At 39.9% G+C, this 16,350-nt stretch overlaps 1 protein-coding gene across 1 annotated transcript in view; it reads left to right on the forward strand.

Annotated features, from left to right (window-relative positions):
• Positions 1 to 16,350, forward strand: part of large1 (LARGE xylosyl- and glucuronyltransferase 1) — a 129,022-nt gene that overhangs the window by 97,016 nt on the left and 15,656 nt on the right. The window contains exons 9-10 of the mRNA XM_067474409.1: positions 7,194 to 7,319; positions 10,685 to 10,840. Of these exons, the coding sequence (XP_067330510.1) occupies positions 7,194 to 7,319; positions 10,685 to 10,840 (282 nt within the window). The remainder of the gene's footprint in view (positions 1 to 7,193; positions 7,320 to 10,684; positions 10,841 to 16,350) is intronic.

Genomic DNA, 16,350 nt, shown 5'->3' on the forward strand with positions numbered 1-16,350 from the left:
TATAGTTCTATTTTATTGTTATTGCTGAGCTGTACTAAAGTGCTACTGATAATCGACAGAAAACTCCAATATTGAGGTAGAGGATGAGTCACATGGTAAAGCAGCAACATTGAGCAGAAGATTTCAAGTCTCTGCCTCTCTGAAATGCTCCTTTTATACATGTTATTGACCTGTTGCCAATTAACCTAATTAGTTGTCAAATGCCCAATTTGTTTTTTTTTAATTGCAGCAATTATTTTTCAAAAATGTTTTAAAACTTTTTTTGTTGCCCCTGTATCTTCATTATCTTGGGGGTATTCAGAGCTCATCTAAATGAGAAGTATGTTTATAAGACTTTAATTAAACCTTCATTAAGTAAAGCCCCAAAAGGTTTGCAGTTTGGAAAATGAATGGGCCTTTAGAAATTGTTTCAGCATTCCATCTGCTTTCTTATGTATAAGCTCCTCCAATGGACTATCAGCCTTTTTTATCACTGCATTAATTATGTGGCTATAGAGGTTTATGTCTCCCATTAGGAAGCTGGAATTTGTCAGTAAGACACTTGTCTCATGATCCTACAAAGATTGTAGTCTAAAAAGCATTTAATGTAATCAAAGTCCATTTCCTCAAAGCTTTAAATGTATTCATCTTGACAAATGGGATGGCACATAAATTACATATTAAAGCCTGAACATCTGGAGATATACAAAACACTAACAAGACAGAGAGCGAGTCAGGGCCGGTAAACTGCCTTCATAGTAATAACATCTAGAGATGTCCCAGTATATTTATATTTTGGGAACTCATCAATTGGGTGATATCCTCCTACCTCTACTGCTAGTGCTGATACAATCATTCATATATGAAAAGAAGTCTAAATGACCTCTTAAAGCTCACAGCACAAAATTAGAGTGTGCAGCTGAAATGATAGAAATGTACAGTGGTGCTTGCAGGTTTATGGACCCTTTAGAATTTTCTTTATTTCTGCATAAATACCCATATGGAACATCCAGCACTAGAATGAGTGGGCTGCCTATCCAGCAGCTCTTTGCATTTCAGTATTTTCTAGTCCTTTTCTTGTCATTTTCATTTTATACCGCATGTTATATGCGTGTTATCATCTATTATGTATATAAGAACATTTCTAATACACAGTCCAATTGTAAAATCTTTGTTTTAGTTTCACAGCAAACAGTCTCAGCTAGCATGACTCATCCTATCCTGGCATAGCTGAGGTTTAGGTATCAAGGTTGCAAAGCCTACGCTAACCTAAAGGTTACATTGGTTTGTGAAGTTTGTGATGACTCAAGGATTTCTGAAGACCTGTATGACTAAGATTAAGAACACTTCAAGCAACTTTGCAAAATTTTGTATCCATGCATGGATCTTTATAATTGTAGAGGTGATCCTAGTCAAATCTGATGGTCCAGCATAAAATACAACGATCCGGAGAGCGTTGTATGTTATTCACCCAAGAGTTACGAGGCGCTGACTCATCAACAAACAACAACAAAAAAAACGCAATTTTGTTCCTGTTTTGCATGTGTCCATTTTTGCCGCCTTTGGAGCTCAGGTAGATACTCTTTAGCCCAACATTTCCAAAAATGATCCGTCATATACTGGACTTGTTTCCATGGGCGTAAAGATTGGCCAACTGTTTATAATGGTTTCCACCACAGAGTGATGCCTGCAGACCCTCTTTATCCAAGTGTACTTTCAATGTAGCACAGAGTATCTTTCTAACGGATCAAATTAAACTCCCCCATAACCCTCCATAATTAGAGGCAGATGGAGGATTACACATCCACCTGATGTCACGCTGAGTCAGCGTATTTTCTATTTTGGACAAGTTCAATTCTTCTAGAGAAAGTTTGTTCCAATCTGTCTGAGCGTATTTCTAAAACCTGACCTCTTCTTGCAATAATGCGTCGTTAACAAGTCCATGTCCAATGATGCTGCCACCTCTATATGGACAGCTCGGGTAGCCAGACATGTAAATATGACGCCATATCTTTTTGCAGTTGTCCTTCCTCGTTTAATATTAAGGGGACCAAAGCAATCGATACCTGTTCTAGTAAATGGTTGTTCATCAGGTAAGACTCTACTATGTGGTAGGTCTGCCATTTGTTGCCGCCTGGTTGCTCCATGTAATCTTCGACAGGTTCGACAACTGGAGAGAATCATTCTGATTGCTGAGATTGCATTTGGTATCCAGTATCTTTGACACAAAGCTGTATAATTTTTCAGGCATATAAATTCACAGGTGCAACAATACCCAATGGATCAAACACTGAGCTCAGCATGAATAGAATCCTTCTTCTGGTGAGGGGGCTTACTTTGAATGACGACCCTGAACTTGAATTGGTCTGACTGAATGCACCATCTGCGCATTGCCTGAGTGCATAGCTAACACAACCACGAGGAAGTGGCTCCAAACAGATGCACCTCCATCTTGTATTCTGCCATCAGCTGACTAGTGTCATCATCTGCCCACCATAAGAATCTGAGTAGGTCAGCGTTGTCTGACGGGACCTTTACCTGGTTGAACATAGCCTCCACATCCACCACTATTGCCACAGGCTCAAGATGAAAATACACCATTTATTGTGCTATTACGATTTGGTCCTTGAAGGAACTGCTCATTTAATGTGGTTCCCTGATAAGACGCGCCACAGTCAAACACCACATGAAGCTTACTCTTTTTCGGATGATACACCCAACGCTTCCATCACTGCGGCCAAGATCCTTATCTGGAACCTTCACTTCATATTTTCATGAAGGCAATATAATTCACCCTAAATGACAGATTTCTGAGAAACTTCTTCTTCAGAGTTGTAGCCTATTGTTCTCCTACAGCACGATTGTTTGGCATTTTAATGTCCAAATCCTTCAATGGTAAATGGTCTGCACTTATATAGCGCTTTTCTACCTATTGGCACTCAAAGCGCTTTACACTGCTTCTTATTTACCCATTCACACTAACAATCACACACACATTCATACACCGATGGGGGAGCTGCTATGCAGCTGACCAACACTCACCGGGAGCAACTAAGTTGGGGTTCAGTGTCTTGCTCAAGGACACTTCGACATGTGACCGGAGGAGCTGGGGATTGAACCAACAACTGTGAGATTGGTGGACAACCGCTCTACCTTATTGCGCCACAGTCGCCCCTGGAGCTGGAATGGGAGATTAAGGCAGTAGTGCCCGTTTACCAATTTAGCAGATTGTGATGCTCTATCCATGAACAGACAGAGATCTGCCTTAGGAAAGTCATACTGAAACTGTTGATTCCCCAGGTACTTGGCAACAGATGAACAATTTGATGCACTTGCCTTATTTCATCTCTGGTTCTGTTGCACCCACCTTCTTTCATTGGCCCATTGACCATCCAGATCAGTTTTGATCACGTCTGCTGTTCACAAATCCGAACACTTCCTGTTCGTCACCATCCAGCTTCTCCTTCTTGAGCTTCACATCTCGCAAAGTGGGGTGTGTCCCTGAGCAGGTCTGGCAGGTTACTTCTTCCTCAAAGTTCTTACTTGTATGTCCTTTAATACAGCATAAACCTTTGTAAAAAAGAATTCTGGACCTTTTTACAGTGTTCAAAAGTATTCTCCTCATGGCAATAAAGACAAGACTTAGTTGAGGTTTTGATAGCTTTTCTTACTAAAGCCAGGTTCTACACTCACATCCTTTTGAATACTCGCTTGCCTTGCAGTAGTAGTGAAGGTCTTTATACTACCACCTACTACATGCTTTGCCTGTCTATTTTCCACAGTAGCTGGATCAATTTGTCCTTCTTCTTCTTCTTTTTCTTCTTTTCCTTTCGGCTGCTCCCTTTCAGGAGTCGCCACAGCGAATCATGTGCCTCCATCTAACTCTATCCTCTGCATCCTCTTCACTCACACCAACTAACTTCATGTCCTCCCTCACTACATCCATAAATCTCCTCTTTGGTCTTCCTCTAGACCTCCTGCCTGGCAGCTCCAACCTCAGCATCCTTCTACTGATATATTCACAGTTTCTCCTCTGAACATGTCCAAACCACCTCAATCTGGCCTCTCTGACTTTATCTCCAAAACATCTAACATGAGCTGTCCCTCTGATGTACTCATTCCTGATCCTGTCCATCCTCGTCACTCCCAAAGAGAACCTCAACATCTTAAGCTCTGCTACCTCCAGCTCTGCCTCCTGTCTTTTCTTCAGTGCAACAGTCTCTAAGCCGAACAACATTGCTGGTCTCACCACCGTCTTGAACACCTTTCCTTTCATTCTCGCTGATACTCTTTTATCACACAACACACCTTTTCTCCACCCGTTCTAACCTGCCTGCACTCGCCTCTTCACCTCTTTTCCACACTCACCAGAGCAAACAAGAAGGGGCTCAAAGCCGATCCTTGATGCAGACCCACCTCCACCTTGAACTCCTCTGTCACACCTACAGCACCTCACCACGGTCTTACAGCTCTCATACATGTCCTGCACCACTAACATATTTCTCTGCCGCTCCAGACGTCCTCATACAATACCACAGCTCCTCTCTCGGCACCCTGTCATACGCTTTTTCTAAATATACGAAGACACAATGCAACTCCCTATGACCCTCTCTGTACTTCTCCATCAGCGTCCTCAAAGCAAATACTGCATCTGTTGTACTCTTTCTAGGCATGAAACCATATTGCTGCTCACAAATGTTCACCTCTGCCCTTAGCCGAGCTTCCACTACTCTTTCCCACAACTTCATTGTGTGACTCATCAGCTTTATTCCTCTGTAGTTGCCACAGCTCTGCACATCTCCCTTGTTCTTAAAAATTGGTACCAGTACACTTTTCCTCCAGTCCTCTGGCATCCTCTCACTCTCCAAGATCTTGTTAAACAAACTAGTCAAAAACTCTACTGCCACCTCTCCTAGACACTTCCATACCTCCACAGGTATGTCATCAGGACCAACTGCTTTTCCGCTCTTCATCCTCTTCAATGTCCTCCTCACTTCAGTCTTACTAATCTTTGCTACTTCCTGCTCCACACCAGTCACCTCTTCTACTCTTCGTTCCCTTTCATTTTCCTCATTCATCAACTCTTCAAAGTTCTCCTTCCACCAACCTGACTAACCTGCTGCACATCCTTTCCATCTCTATCTCTTTGTCTGGCCAACCTGTACAAATCCACCTCTCCCTCTTTAGTGTCCAACCTAGCATACAAGTCCTCATATGCTCTTTGTTTGGCCTTTGCCACCTCTATCTTCACCTTACGCTGTATCTCCCTGTACTCCTAACACCAAACCTGCCCATAACAGTCTCATCACCTCTGTTCCCTTCACCTACATGCCCATTGAAATCTGCACCAATGACAACTCTCTCACCTCTGGTGATGCTCTGCATCACTTCATCTAACTCACTCCAGAATTTCTCCTTCTCTTCTAACTCACATCCTACCTGTGGGGCATAACCACTCACAACATTGAACATCACCCCTTCAACTTCCAGCTTCAGACTCATCAACCTGTCTGATACTCTTTTCACCTCTGGAACATTCCTCACAAAATCCTCTTTCAGGATAACTCCTACTCCATTTCTCTTCCTATCTGACCCATGGTAAAACAACTTAAACCCTGCTCCTAAGCTTCTAGCCTTGCTACCTTTCCACCTGGTCTCCTGGTCACACAGTATATCCACCTTCCTTCTCTGCATCATGTCGATCAACTCCCTAGCCTTCCCTGTCATAGTACCAACAGTCAAAGTCCCTACTGTCAGTCCTACATTCTTAGATTTCCTCTTCTCTCTCTGCCTACGAACACACCTTCCTCCTCTTCTTCTTCGTCTTCGACCAACAGTAGTCCAATTTCCACCGGTACCCAGTAGGTCAACAGCACCGGTGGTGGTCGTTGTTAACCCGGGCCCCGACCGATCCGGTATGGAAGTCTTTGTCACGATTCGCATGTTTGATTTGGCATGTGTTTTACGTCGGATGCCCTTGCTGCCACAACCCTCTGCATTTATCCAGACTTGGGACTGGCACAAGAAGACACTGGCTTGTGCCCCCTTGCGGTTGCATTAATTTGTCCTTCCATTCCATTATTCGCTGAGTAGTGTTTAGCCCGTGTAGAAAAGGTTTCTTAGGCGATCTTACTCGAATCTGATGGTCCAGCAAATACTTCACTCCAGAGATTGTTGTATGACGAACATTGAGCATTTATTGTATTTGCTCCTCAACTTAACCGATGATGGACCAATTGTACATACAAGTTAAAGAACAGTAATCTCACAAACACGTTCACAACCAGTTTCATATATACAAGCTTCTCAAAGTATGGCTGAATCCATAGCTCATTTCTGAAAGTATATCTAAACCCATTTCCCAAAGTATGGCTGAATCCACAGAACTCTGTAAGAAACCGTGTGCCTCCACAGCTACATATTGAACCTTTCACTTCCACCTTGTTGCAGTCCCCACTATCTTGTAGTCAGGCCCTGTGCTCCAGTTAGTGCGTCACGTCTGCTCTCTTCAGTTGCTGAGCAAAACTGCATCTCTTTGCTATGTATTGTTGTATTGCTATGTATAAATATTGTTGCCTTGACGACTGGACACCAATATTAAAACGTAAACTACAAAGGCAATTATTAAAGGCAACTATCAAAGCCATATGATGTCACTAATGACATCATCAGTACGCATAAACATAACACAATACGCAATACAGTACAGTACAATGCACAATACACAACATAAACATAAACAGAGGACACCCTGGTTGGTTCATACAATAATCATTTCACAGAATTGATTGGTGTGTTCTTTCTTTTTTATAGTGTAAATGTATCCAGGCTCATTTTCTCTGGACCCTCCAGAGAAAAGTTTATTAGTTATTATTAAGTATTATTAAACACATTTATTGCACTCAGGTGATCTCTATTTAAATAATTGTGTGACATTTGAAACCAATCAGCTGCACTAGTGATGATTTATGGGAGTTACTTTAAAGGGCGTAAACAGTTAAGTTTTGAATTAATTTAAGTTACTTTGCTGGGATCTGTTTTTACCTGACAGGGAAGGTGAAAACTTTGGCCTTGTGACTGCAAAGCAGAGTAAGATTTGTTCCAATCAAAAACAGGTAACAGGGTAAGAGTAAACTGGTGGTGCAGATCTGGACAGGATGAAACATACGGGAAAGTTTAAGGCTGTGTGTGTGTCTGTCTGTCTGTGTGTGTAGGACATCTTCAACGCTGTGATCAAACAGAACCCGTTCCTGATTCACCAGCTGCCCTGCTTCTGGAATGTCCAGCTGTCTGACCACACCCGCTCTGAGAAGTGCTACAGAGATGTTTCAGACCTTAAAGTAAGACCCTGCTGGCCACACACGCAGGCACCTCAAATTAACACGTGTTTGCCAAGTGACACACGTTTAATTTTACCTTTCAGAAGAGTAAAAACACTGTCTCAACATTAAAAAGGCATCCAGAGTGAACACAACAGTCTAAGTGGGTTTTAAAGGGATGTATTACTCCACAATAGACTTTAGATTTCATGGTGTCAACAACAACACCAGTCCTGACTTCCCTGGGGCCCACAGCAAAAGTCTGTGAGTGGCTCTCCTTCCTGGCTTGGGAGCCATGTAAACCATTTGCTACTAATGCCACAGCACTTCCACTATAATCCTCCCTCGTCTAAAACTCCATCTAAGAAAAATGAACTTATACAAACCAAAATGAGGTTTAAACAAACTGACTATACGGAATAGAATAATTTCTCTAGAATCTTAAGACAATTTTTAATACAAGATTCAATATTCATAGAAAGATAGATAGATAGATAGATAATTTTTAAAATCCTCATTTTAAATTGCAGTAGCTATTATACATAATAATACTGTATACATACAAAGTAATAAGATATCAGTTGTGCTATAGAATAATTTATGTGTGTATGTATATATGTATACATATATAAATACACTGTACATTGAGCTATTTAGTGAGGTGAACAGTCTACATAAAGACATAAAAAAATGGCTATAAATCAGTGGATGTAGTTTAAAACCAATATAGAAATAATTCACAATCACTGATTCCACTAAAACTTGCTCAGTTAGTTATGTGACAAATCAGGCTAAACAGTAGGAGTAACATACAGAAAGCTGATGTTTTAAAATATTAGTAGCAATTAGCAGTTAGTCTTAAAATTATCTGTGATTAACACTAAGGCTGGGGGTTATTGCCTATATAAAAAAAATTATTTGTTTTTACCTATATCATGATACACACACAATATATATCTTGATATTTTGAACTCTCCTGTAAATCATTTTATAAATGCTTATTATAACACTTTAATGAATACAGCAGTATGATGATTGTAGTCCCTGCAACATATGGGTGCACAAAGAATTCCTGTTTATATCCACTGAGTAGTTTCCAACCTTAAATTTAACAAAACAACTTTTTCAAACCAGTAAATTGTTAACAGCTATTGAATAAAAATAATGTCTTAGACCTACATACAATCAACAAAAAATATCCACTAATCGTTCCTCTGAGGTCTCCCCTCTGTGACAGCAGTTGGGTTTTTACAATTTGTTAGTGTAGAGTGAATGATGAGTTTGTTTGAGTCATGGGTAACATAAGTTGAAGGCACATTGAAAGTTGTGCTATTTTAACAGGCTAGGTCCTCAAAGGGGTCTAATGTTCCCAAAAATTGTAGAGCAGATTGATAGCAGGAGTCTGCAAGATGGAAAGAAGGGAAATACCAAAGCCATTAAAATTTTAAGAGGTTGTTTTTCTGCATAAAAATGTAATTCTCCTGAACTACAAATCAAAATTCTTTTTATTTAAATTTAACTGTATCATAAGTGTTTTGAAACAAACTTTTAGCTGACTGATTCATTGCACCCCTAAATGCTTAAAAACTGTTCAGAGCCCTGTAAGGGTGAAACAAGGAGTCATAATAACAAAACAGTTAACATGCTGTTAACAGCATCAAAAATAAATGCGGTCCTAAAAGAAATTATTATTGTGTTAATGATGACAGCCCTAATTTATAATATGGCTTCAATGAAGATATGGTGAATATTTAGTGAAAGCAAATCAACAGTTATATTCAAAATGTAAGTTCAAAATATTAGTCCAAGTCCATTGTAACTAAGCCTTGATAGACAGATGATCATGTCTCATGTTAAAATGACTCTTATAGGGTGCATCATTATCTCGACTGCTGCAACTACAAAGCACAATTTTTTTCCCCTGCATATCAGTAAATGCTCACACATGACATTACATTTCAAAATGAAAATTAATAACCACTATTGAATGTGTGCATTTATCAATATAGTGAATAGTTGGATTTAACTGGTATGGACCACCGACACTGGGTCTACTGGACTTAAGAAAAATTGTCACTAGATATGGAGCCTTAAGGCGGTTTGGAAAAAAGAAGGCTTTCAGGAGTGTTCTGAAAAATGGATTCACAGATTGCAAAAGTCCAGTAAGGTCAGTGGAGGTTTTGTGGAGCAGTATAGAATAAATGGGATTTCTGGGGGGACAAATTGGGTTATCTGTTTCATTTCTACTAAACCTAATGGGATTGTGGACTCTCCTTTGTATTTATACAACCAACTGTATGTGTTTACCCACAGAATATTGAACTTTTAATATATTGTTGCCCTTTCATTACAAAGCATTTTGTCCCACTTCAGCTGCTTTTTCCAGCAAGGCAAAGCTGCTAAAGTACCAGGGATCAGGCTCCCAGACATATCAAGTGTCCACCTCAGAACACCTGTTCCAATAATGTTCACCTGCATACGCCTTTGGAATGATCATATTATTGTTACAGTTAGTCGTTACTGCAAGTAAACTTTTGACAACATTTAAAGTCGGTAGAAATACAAATTTTAAGAGCCACTGTACTACTCTTTTACATGTGATACATTATGTTTAGAACACATGCAAATCTCTTCTGAGCCAAAAATATTATCCCATGATATATTATAAGATTATGCCAGAAAACACAAGATAAAACCAAGTGGCAACTTCCACAACTGGAGACTCAGAAGAGTTCTGTGGTATCTTAAAGTACAATATTACTGACAATAATAATAATAATTAATGTCCTCTAATTGTGAACTGGCGGTTACTTTAGATGTCACTGCGCCATTAAAAAGATTTTATGGCACTGAGAAAGTTTAGATGTCTACTTTGTGGGTGCTGTGATTGACAGGTGAGATTGACAGATCTGCTGCTGTCTCTAGCTCCTAGACAAACTGACTCTGGCTTTAAGAGCAACTGTCATTTTTGTAGACACACAGTCCTACCACTGTGGTTAAAGGCAACACTAATATGAATTTCTATGATCTTTTCACACAATGTTAGTGTAGTTCAGTAAACTTCAGTTGGGCTGTATAATACATCGGGTATATAAACGCTTTCTACATTACAAAAAGTCTCAATAGTCAGAAAGTAACTGAATTCACTTCTCGGTGTGAAACAAAACAATGGCAGAAAGTGAGTGTTTTCAGTGAGCAAATTAACTCTTTAACTCTAAAGATAATGCTTTCCTTCAAAGACTCAGTAAAAACTGCAGAGAATTGAGCTCAGAATGACCCCCTTAACTTGAAACACTGCTTTGTCTTTTACAGTGAAGTTATCCTAGCATGACAATACCAGAGACTGTGTTTTGTACTGCACTACTCTGTGTGGTTCCTCTCAACAGGTGATCCACTGGAACTCTCCAAAAAAGCTGCGAGTGAAAAACAAGCATGTGGAGTTTTTTCGGAATCTCTATCTCACTTTTCTGGAGTACGATGGCAACCTCCTGCGGCGAGAGCTGTTCGGGTGTCCCAGTGAGGCTGACCACAACAGTGAGAATGTAGGTGAAACTGCTTCTGTTTTGTTTTGATAGTTGTTTAAAACAATGTTTAATCGACTGGTAGATATACATTTCTTACTTTTTGATAATATAATTGATTCTACAGTTTGAATCATTTACCAAGTTTAAAACAAAGCCCACCTTATTTAAAACGAAGAGATGGCCAAAACATTAGAACCACCTATTTTTATAATACTCTTTAGTACGACTCCTCTAACCACTTTGACCTCAATAAAAAACATGTATTAGCATTATCACCTCTTTGATAGTTTCATTTTAAAAACTGAGAAATTATTTCTTGTGCTTATAATAGGCTCTTACATACAAACTCTTGATCTTCTCTGGACTTTACTCTGAGACAGTGTCCGAGTGGAAATATCTTAATGAGACTACAGAATATTTTGTGAGCCCCCTCGTACAAAGTCTGGATTATGTGCATTAGCCTCTGATTGAATAGAGCATGTTGGTTTATCCCACATTGTCAGGAGGATTTAGAAGAGAGAGAATGGGCCTGTTGATGGCATTTGGCATATACTGAAAGGGGAGACAAGGCTTTGGGGGTTGGAAGAGAAGTTGATCAAATATTAGATGGAGTGAACTGAAGATAGTCAGCTACTTTTTGTTAGCTCAAATAGTTCTTGGTTATGTTGTACACAACACAAAAAAAACACTTCCCAAGGTCAATTACTGTTATAACCAAATTATCACCTGTCATTTGGACATTGTGAGGTTTTGCTTGAATCGCATTCTGAGAACTATTTACATTGCTGCCAGAAAATGTCAGGATGTTGACTTTCTGCATAAAAATGTAATTGTCCTAAGCTACAAATCCAAATTCTTTTTTAATATTTTAACTCTTTCTAAGTGTATTTAAACAAACTGTGAGCTGACTAAATCTTTGCACCCCTAAATGCACCGTATGCTGTACCGTATTGTGTGTTTTGTTATGTTTCTATTTACTGATAATGTCATTAGTGACATCATATAGCTTTGATAGTTTGCCGTTGATGGTTGCCTTTGTAGTTTACCTTTTAAGTTTGTTGTCCTGTCATCAAGGAAACAAAGGATAGCCATGATTTTGTTACAAGAGAGTGCGCTTCAGCTCAGCTACTGAAGGGTGCAGACGTGACACGGTAGCTGGAGCACAGGAACTGACTACAAGGTGGCGTGGACCGCAACAAGGTTGAAGAAAGAGGCTCAGTGTGTAGCTGTGGAGGCACGCAGTTGGAGCATCAGATTCGTCGATTTGAGTAAGATCGCCTCTACATTGATAGGAAACCTTCTCTACATGGGTTAAACACTACTCAGCAAATGATGGAAGGAGAATCATGCTGTTGATCCAGACAGCGTGGAGAAACGAAAGACAAAGCCAAGTCTCAAGGCCATGGAGAATGCTTTGCAGATCTGACAGACAAAAGGAAGGCCAGGTGGGACCAGCTAGCGAAACAAAAGACCGAGATGCACTCTTTCATGGAAGAGGACTGGTACATGGTGGTCGAAACCAAGCTGTTGTCAGAGTTCTACCATCTGCTTGGTGAGTTTTGTAGCTTAAATACCTCACTCAAAGAAGTATACCAGGAGCTTAAGCTCAAGAGGAAATGAATACCAATCAGAAAGAGTGGTTCAATCCGAGGTTAAACTCACTCAGAAAACTTAGCGACAAGTGCATGTGGGTTAACAGAGGCACGTCAACATCTTGAGAAAGCACGTAAGGCAAATGAAAGTGTTGCTCTTTAAGACAGTGTCTGTGGCATCCTCAAGGAGATCTAGGAAGTCCAGAAAAGCCAGAAAGGGAGTAGCAAGAAGCAAGGATCAGAGCACAAAAAGAAGAATTGGAAGTGAACACCGCTCTTGCAGCTGCTAACGCACAAAGCCAGATCTCGAAGAAACATGCAAGCCTCGTTGCGTCCTGTGGTTCAAATGTCAGCAATGTCAGCAATGTCAGGGACAGACAATATATGCTGGAGAGGAAGTACCTGTTGCCATTGATGTGGCTGTATAGTTTGATGAAGCAAGAGATTAAGCTGTTATGGGTTTTTTTGGTGCTGGATACAGTGGGAGCACAAAGGCTGAGGCTCGCCACTGTGATTTCTAAGCAAGGGTTTTTAACCAGCTTCCAGTTTCAAAGGGCCAACATGTATTATGTGGGGAAAGCTCAGTGTCAAAATGACTACCGAAACTCTGGATAAATACCACAGGTTTTATGCTCAATCTCCTTAAACGATTCCTACCTTTAGTGAAGATCCCTTAGACTATGGTCTCTTTTAACATGCCCACCGCATGTTAAAATACTTCTAATAGAGTGGGGGATGACAGTGATCGACTCTACCTGTTGAAGCAGAACACAATTGGAAAACCCAGGGAGGTGGTGCGAAGTTACTTCCATATGGAACAAATCCAAGGATATCAACACACCAGGCAGCTTTTAAAGGAGCATTTTGGCTATGAAAATAAGATATCAGTAACTTACATTGAAAAGGCCTTAAACTGGCAAATAATTAAGGCTGAAGATGGTGAAGCGCTTCATTCGTTTGCTATTTTCCTAGCTAATTATGTAAACGCAATGGCAGATTTGGAATGTATGGAAGAGCTTAATATTACAAGCAACATACAGGCGATTGTTTCCAAGCTCCCATATAAGTTAAAAGAGAAGTAGAAGAAACTGGCAAACACGGTTGTAAGGTTTAGTTTGATGTAGTTGAGTTTGTAAATGACGAAGCCCAGATCTCACTGCATCCTTACTATTGGGACGTAGTAGACAAACCTAAAAGGTCGCCTGAAGAGTCCTTCAGGTGCCAAGTTAGGAAAGGTAGGTGGTATTAAAAAGAGCTTTACCACTGTAAGCTAAGTGACTACTCAAAAGTATGTAAGTGCAGAGCCTGGTGCAGACCCTTTAGTAAGACAGACTCTTTCAGTACCATCAAAGCCTCATCTGAGTCTCGTCCGTTTTGCCAAGAGGGGCAGGGGTTCTTTCTTCAGCGCCATCTTTCTGCTCTGCCTCCCATCTCTTCTCCCACGGGGCTGTTGCTAGACGCTGCTGCCCTGGTGCTGGCCTCCAGCCACACCTCCAGAGGTTCTTAAGAGACTTCACACTCCTAGACTATCTGACCCGAACCATCAGCCAGACCCTCTTCTTCCACTACTTGTTGCCCTCAGGCCATCAGCCTCCAACCATGGACTCCCCTGAGCCCAACTTGTTCCGAATCCTGATTTATTTTTATTTTTCTAGCGCCTAATTATTTTGAATGTCCTAATTCTTCAGTTTTCCTTAGTCCAGGTTTGTGGTTAAGTTTGATTTCAAATATTAATACTCCTATCCATAGTCTTTGCCTCACTGTTTGGGTTCATGTTAATTTCCTATGGTCTTAATTACATTTTGTCTAGATATGTACCCTACCCTTCTGCAATAGTGCTATGTTTTGTCCTCCTCGTTGGAGCGAATTTCTGTTAGTCTTACATTGTGTTTTCTTTACTTACTTCGTATGCATGTAAATAAAGTTTGTTTTCTTGCCACACTTCACCTCGTTTTGTTGCACCCTTTTTTGTTGGATCCACCCTTAAGACAAAATCTGACATCCATTGCATTCCATCCTGTATTAGTGCAGAGTTGTAACTAAACCTTGACAGAGAAATGTCTCATTTTAAAATGACTCGTGTGAGGTGCACCGTTAAAGCCATATAATATCTCGACTGCTGCAGCTAGAAAGCAAAAGTTTTTCCCTGCATATGAGCAAATCTTCACACATGACACTATATTTTCATAATGACAATTTCTAACCACCATTGCATGTGTGCATTTATCAATATAATGGATAGTTGGATTTAACTTGTATAAACCATGGTCAGGCACTGCTTTTCTGGACTTAAAGAAAATGGTCACTAGAAATTAAAGCTCAAGGCAGTCAATGGAGAGCATGGCATGGTAAAAAAAATTACTTTCAATAGGGTTCTGAAATATGGCTTCACAGAAAGAATCTGTCTCTGCATTTAGTCATACATAAAGTACATCATATAGTACACTGTTTATTGGCTGTTGCCCAGTGACAAACTTTCAGAATCCCTGTTGTCAAATGTGATCGTTGTCAAATACCAAAATATTGTCTCATATTTGACTGACTTTGACTGCCTTTGATTTTCAGTATGACTATAGAAAACATGTATTTTATTTGGTAACAGCATTAATTCCAGAAAGAAAAAACAAACTCATTAAAAGATAAGATTTTCTATATTTTCTTATTAAAAAGACATTCTCAGAACCAGGTACACAGAATTTCATTTTCTAATGCTGACGTACAAGATAAAGAGATGAAGAATTGTCTCCAACTATGCTCAAGAGCATGTGTAATAACCAGGAGAAACTGAGAAAGTGATAGCTGTTATTAGTCTGTGGAGTGTTTAGAGGAGTGTGGATAATTTGATAATAATACATAGTAATATTATTAACTTAACCCAGAAAGACTAGATAATTGGATTAGCATTTTGCTGTAACTTATTCATTTATTACTAGATTTTAGCACATTGATTCTTTTAGTTATTTATTATACTTCTGATACCATTCTTAATGACACTACTAGAGCTGAAAAACATGCATGCTTTAATTTCATGAAGACCTGTTTGTCCATAGAATTTTAGTATCAGTAGTCTTGGTGAAGACAGATTGTATAGAGCTGCCAATCTAATCTTCAGATAGAATACCTGTCAGTCAGTATCAAGTGGATACACACGTGGACGTCTCTTGTCTGATGTAAATTTGGAGTTCAGTTAAAATGTAATCACAGTAGGGAGAGTGTTAACACAGAGACCTTTATAGTGCAGTATTATGAATGTCTTTGAACACAGATGTTGCAGTGTTGTGTCCATCTATACCGTTTATTCTGCTGAGGCCAGAGAGAAAAACAAGACACTTTCTAAAGAGAGATCTTTTGTCAAATGGAGGCTATAGCAGCAGGATTTTCATACCACCTTTAAGTGTGTCCTCTCAGAATAAATACAACACTTTAGAGATGGGTGGACAGTGAAGACCCTGTCTAATTTTTTTTTTATCATTCAATACCCTGCTGATGGTCATAATGGTCTGGGGTTGTGGTTTTGCAGAAGAGTCAGCGCTGGAAAATGATTTAAGTGTCACTTCTGTGGTCAGTTCATCGCATTATAATTTTCCATCGTGTGCCAGAATTATTTTTATGTGTCCTTAACTCAGGAAATAGTTTGCTCACTCAGTTTTTAAGGGTTTAAGCAGCAATTTAAATCCCATTACACTGATGATTAGACTAATAAAGTCACTGAGGGATTGGCCTTACCGCACATTGCAGACTGGGCTGATAGTGTGCCACAGTGCTACTGCAGCCTAGTCACTCACAGAAGCTTCAATAATTTCAGTGTTCAAAGCAGATCAAGGCCGCAGACCTCTGCTGACAGCCATTCAACCACATCTTTTTACCGTTCCCCAGTGCACAACTTGGCTATGCTTCATTGGGCCTCAGTGATTCTATTGTGTTGAGCTCATCTAC

This window comes from Channa argus, chromosome 14, assembly GCF_033026475.1.
Source record: "Channa argus isolate prfri chromosome 14, Channa argus male v1.0, whole genome shotgun sequence".
NCBI classification, from domain to species: Eukaryota; Metazoa; Chordata; class Actinopteri; order Anabantiformes; family Channidae; genus Channa; species Channa argus.